Genomic DNA, 6,090 nt, shown 5'->3' on the forward strand with positions numbered 1-6,090 from the left:
CCATAATCACAATATTGATTATTTATCGTTTTTTATTATTCTATAAACAAAGTGAGTGCATCTTTCGTTTCGCTAATTTCTCGCGTTTACTTTGTTGGAATTTACTTACAACCGTCGCTCAACAGTATTCAAATACTCTTATCGTTCATTGCGCTGTATTGCCTTCTCTCTTAAAAAATTTAGTAAATTGTGTTCACTATGTCAACTAAAAAGCGAGCATCATCCCCACAAAAAAATGAAGAATTGGATAAACTACTCCAGCAGCGAGAAACTGTAGTGGCCAGTATCTTGCGTATTAAAAAAGTAATTTCTGAAAAAACTGTTGATTTAAACCCTGTAGAACTGGAATGTAGGTTGGACATTCTCAATTCATACATTAAACAGGCCATGACTTGCCAACAAAAAATAAAGTGTATCAACGAGTTTGATGTATTTCGGCCAGATCTAGAAGAAATCTGCGTTGCTTCGAAATCATTGTTTCTACAGGCGTTAGGTAAAAACCGCAAGTCTAGTATCCCTGATACTTCGCATGAATGCAGCAATCATCGTTCCAGGCTGCCAAGTATGCGTTTACCTAAATTTAGTGGGAAACATTCTGAGTACAAAAACTTCATAAGCCTTTTTGAAAGCTTAGTGCACAATGATCAGTCGCTAAGTGATATTGAAAAATTCAATCATCTCATTTCGTGTTTGTCTGACGAAGCTCTTGGTACAGTTAAGGCATTTCAACTCACTGAAACTAATTACTCAAAGGCATTAGCTAGTTTAAAAAGAGTTTACGATAACACTTGTCTAATCTTTTTCGATAGTATCTCGCAGCTTTTTGAACTGCCAGAAATGAACAAGCCATCTGCTTCTGCATTACGCAATATCATAGATACTGTTTCTGCCATATATGAGTCCCTATTGTCAATAGGAGATGATAAGAACATTTCAAATGCGATTCTTATTCATTTAGTCATGTCAAGAGTCGATGCCGCCACGAAATCTAAATGGGAGGAACAATTAGATTACAATAAGCTGCCGCTCTGGTCTGATTGCGAGACTGCGTTAAATAAGCGATACCAACACATTTCTGCTGACGAAGCTTCTACGTCAAGGTCTCGATCGAACAGGCCAAAACAAGACAACTGGCAAGGTAAGAATGTAAAATCGTCACTTATGTGCAAGAAAAATAGTTCGCAAGAGGAAAGTAGATGTTTGTTCTGTAATGCGAAGGAACATGTAATAAATTCATGCTCCGCCTTTGCTGCCCTCTCAGTTACTGAACGGTTCAATTTCATTAAATCATCTTCGGCATGCATAAATTGTCTCAAGAAAGGGCACACGGTATCTAGATGCAAGGCGTCACGCTGCAGAGTGTGTAATCGGTCGCACCATACTCTTTTACACCAATATTCTACTAACACTCCTCAAACAGGTTTATCTTATAATCCAGAACAACCTATTATTTCTCGTGCCTCTGTGAATCATAGCTCATCGAATGACGATCAAATTATTCTAGCCACTGCAGTCATAACCATTCAAGGAAAATCTGGAGAGTATCAGCTGGCCAGAGCACTGCTCGATTCCGGTTCTCAAGTCAACCTTATAACCGAGGAACTTGCACAACGACTGCAACTAAAAAAAGAAGCGAAAACTCTAAACCTGATTGGCATTGGTGAAACAAACTCCACAGTACGGCAAAAATTACATGCCACTGTGAGATCACGTATTAACTCTTATGAGTTTTCTACTGATTTTTGGGTAATGCCTTCAATCTCCACTTACCAACCCGACAAATTTGTGTCAATGAGTAATTGGAATGTTCCTTCCAATCTTTCACTTGCTGATCCGCACTTTCACAAACCGCAAAAGATAGATCTTCTACTTGGTGCCGAAAGCTTTTTCGAACTGTTGTCGATTGGACAAATAAAACAAGGTACTAATCTTCCAATTCTCCAAAAAACTTTACTTGGATGGATTGTATCAGGAAAATATAAAGATGTCCCAAGTAATGCATCTAAGATATGCAATTTAATACGCCTTCAAGAAGCAGAGTCAACAGGTGATTTCTGCTTAAACTCTCTTGTGAAAAAATTCTGGGAATTGGAAGAAATTCCCAAGGAGCTCACTGTCAAAAAATACACAATAGAACAACAACACTGTGAGACCAAGTTTCTCAACACAATTTTACGCTTACCTTTAGGGAGGCTTAAGGTGCAGCTTCCTTTCAAGTCCAACCCCAACCTTCTAGGTCAGTCATATGAAACAGCAAAAAATCGTTTTCTCTCACTGGAACGCAGGTTGTCGAAAGACTGTATGCTTCAGAAGCTGTATATGGAGTTTATGGCAGAGTATCGTGACTTAGGTCACATGACATTAACTACTGACAACTTTTCTTCGACACCTCATTACTATATACCGCATCAGTGTGTGTTGCGACCTCAGAGTACCTCGACAAAACTTCGCGTCGTGTTCGATGCTTCATGCCGAACATCTTCACAAGTGTCGTTGAACGACATTCTAATGGTTGGTCCAACGGTACAAGAAGAATTGTATTCAATCCTACTTCGCTTTCGTATGCACAAATACGCGATGACTGCTGACATTACAAAAATGTACCGTCAAATCGAAGTTGACGAGGCAGATCGCAATTTTCAACTTATTCTCTGGAGGGAAAAACCTACGGATCAGATTAGCGTTTATAAACTGAACACAGTGACATATGGTACTTCACCTGCTCCTTTCTTGGCAACACGTTGCCTAAACTACTTAAGTGACCTGTACAAGAATTCTCATTCAGTTGGAGCAAGGGTTATCCGACATGACTTCTATGTCGATGACCTATTGACTGGAGCTGACAGTCTGAAGGAACTGGAAACAATTCGTACCCAATGTACTGAAACTCTTGATGCGGCTGGACTTAAATTAGCGAAATGGTTTTCAAACCATAAAACGTATGACTCGTCAGACTTCTTTCTAAATGTTAATAATACTGATTCCACAAAAGCGCTAGGTATACACTGGATTCCCCAGAATGATACGTTTAAGTTCCATGTAGACGAAAAGTTTCATGAATTGCGAGCAACAAAAAGAAACATACTATCAGTATCAGCTCGGCTCTTCGATCCCCTCGGACTAGTATGCCCAATAGTGACTAACGCAAAAATTTTATTGCAAGAACTTTGGCTTCAGAAGCTTGACTGGGATGAGTCAATTCCTATGCATCTCGATTCTAGCTGGCAAGCATTTAAAAGTAACCTGACTCAGATGGACTCTATTTCCATTCCGCGGTATGTTCATATTCATTCAAAGATAAAATGCGATATTCACGGTTTCGCCGATGCGTCAATAAGAGCGTACGGCTGTTGCATCTACGTCCGAATCCATAATTCGAATGGGATTCATTCTGAGTTGTTAACTGCCAAATCTAAGGTTGCTCCTTTAAGCACAAAATCAGTACCCAGATTAGAGCTGTGTGCCGCTCATTTATTGGCTAAACTATGATATCGAATTCAGCCGTTGATTACTTGCGAAATCGGTGATGTTTATTTTTGGACGGACTCTGAAATTACACTTCATTGGATTAAAACTCACCCATCCACTTTAGCAACATTTGTAGCAAACAGAGTTGCAGAGATCCAAGAATGGACGAGCGAAGTTCTTTGGAGACACGTTCCATCAAAGCTAAATCCTGCAGACTTAGAGTCCAGAGGATGTAATGTAGATGAGTTGATTCACTCAATTTGGTTTCGTGGCCCATCATATTTGCTTCAAGATGCAACTAACTGGCCAAAAAATAATCATTTTCCACTATCAATAGATGAAAAAAGTTTGGAGAAACGAAAGGTCAAGGTCGGACTTTTAGCAGTTGAAATTGAAACTAATGTCATTTCAAAACTAATCTGTAGCCAATCATCTTACCCAAGACTGCTGAGAATTTTCGCGTACATTCTACGTTTTATCACTAAGAAAAATGAGAGAGCCAACGCTCTTATTCCGACATCAAAGGAGCTTAATTGGGCATTCTTGAAAATCGTTGAATTCATTCAAAATCACGAATTCAGGGATGAGATCGAAAAAATGAAGAAGTCGCATAAATTGCCAGTTAGCATTCAGAAACTAACTCCGTTCATTCATACAGTCCAAGATGGTTCTCGAACATGCAATTTGCTTCGTGTAGGAGGTCGTCTACTAAACGCACCACTGTCTTATGATTCAAAATTTCCCTTGCTGTTACCTAAGAAATTGCATTTTGTCGAGATTTATTTACGATTTCTCCACACAACCAATTGTCATGCTGGTCCAAAAGCCTTAGAAGTGCTGCTTCGTGAAAAAATTTGGGTCATAAATTCAAGCAAGGCATGCAGTAAAACCGTAAGAGCATGCATACATTGTTTTCGATACAAACCTAAGCTGTTGACCCAAGTAATGGGAAACTTACCTGCAGATCGGTTAAAGGCACTACGACCCTTTTTAATTAGCGGTGTCGATTTTTGTGGGCCTGTATACACTACTTTGAAAATTCGTGGTCGACCACCAGTTAAAATGTATATCGCAGTGTTTGTTTGTTTCACGTCAAAGGCTATACATTTAGAACTTGTAACAGATCTGACAACTGTTTTATTTTTTGTCTTAAAAGGTTTGCCGGAAGACGAGGACTCCCAGAAAAAATCTATTGCGACAATGCGACAAATTTTGTAGGTGTAGAAGCCCTGCTAAATTCTCGTCCACTCAGTCCATTGAGTCAAGACCCAAACGACAAAGAGGCGCTAACACCAGCACACCTGTTGATTGGAGGTACTCTTCACACGCTGCCGCAAGAATTCGCGCAAGGCGTCTCCGACAACAAATTGAGCACTTTGAAACGTTGGCGTCTGTTATGCGAGCTCAAACGGAGGTTTTGGCAGGCCTGGTCCAAAGATTACATCCTACAGCTGCAGCCCAAGAACAAGTGGGTGTTCGAGCAGCCGAATCTCGCAGTCGGCCGACTAGTCGTCGTCCAAGAAGACAACCTTCCCTCTCACCAGTGGAAGCTCGGAAGGGTGGAAGCCGTAATTACAGGTCGCGACAATAAGGTCAGGGTCGTTGACGTCAATACCAGCAACGGAATTCTGAGGCGTCCAGTTCACAAATTAGCGATGCTGCCGGAAAATTGAACACATAATCGTGCTTCAACGCGGCCGGTGTTGAATGTTTATATTTTATTTCTATGTTTAATTTGCTTTCTTTTAAAAGTAGTTAATATAACGCGCGTGCTGCTCATTTTTTTATGGTAAATATGCAACCCAATGTTGACTTTCGTCAACCTTGCACATATACGGTACTTTAAAATATAAAAACAATATTAATTTACAGTTTTTTGGCTTCAAGATTGAACTAGCATTCTCGATCGCTCTCTTGCATTTCAAGTTCCAAATGAACAGCACGCGTTTTATTTTCGATTTTCGAAGTGATTTATTAAAATTTTAATTTCTTAAATAAAGTGTAATTAATTTGAATAAAATACTTTCGTTGTAACTTTCGTTTTTTATAACTTCAATAAATACAAAAACTCTTGTATTTTTCAATGCATTTGTAACATAAGACATGATAAGCATGTATGGTCATTGCACTATTCCAACCTAAATTCTAGAAAGTACATTAACTCTTTAAAAACAATATATGACGTATTATTGTAATGCGTTAGAAGAGTATTTGTTTATAAAATACATGTAATAAAATAATTAATGTAATTTATGGGAATAACCAATGCATTGATTGGTTACTCAAATCAATCAAAAAGTAAATAATAATTCACTACGTTTACGCGAGCCTTAAAAGTTGTTTTAAGGCTCTTAAAATCGATTTTAAGATCGCGTAAACACCCTAAATTGAATTTTGCTTAAAAGCACTTTTAGCTTACTAAATGTAGTTTAACATCACTTTTAGTAAGAAATGTCACTTTTAATCTTTGCGTAAACACCTTAAAAGCAGTTTAAGGTTTGAATTGTCAGCTGTTAACAGTAAATAGGTACAAATAATTTGAATTTTATTACAAATAACACTAACCAAATAACTAAAAATATGGAGAAAAAGGAAATGAAAAGAAAAAATTGGATGAAAGAG

The 6,090-nt window shown here is 38.4% G+C and overlaps 1 protein-coding gene across 1 annotated transcript; it reads left to right on the forward strand.

Moving 5' to 3' along the window:
* Window positions 1-198: 198 nt before the first annotated feature.
* Window positions 199-5,059, forward strand: LOC119664544. The gene is made up of 3 exons (XM_038074014.1): window positions 199-3,275; window positions 4,050-4,532; window positions 4,687-5,059. Exons 1-3 carry the CDS (start codon window positions 199-201, stop codon window positions 5,057-5,059), a joined length of 3,933 nt encoding a protein of 1,310 aa, XP_037929942.1.
* Window positions 5,060-6,090: the final 1,031 nt, after the last annotated feature.

This window comes from Teleopsis dalmanni, unplaced genomic scaffold (genome assembly GCF_002237135.1).
Source record: "Teleopsis dalmanni isolate 2A unplaced genomic scaffold, ASM223713v2 unscaffolded_contig_2173, whole genome shotgun sequence".
NCBI lineage: Eukaryota > Metazoa > Arthropoda > Insecta > Diptera > Diopsidae > Teleopsis > Teleopsis dalmanni.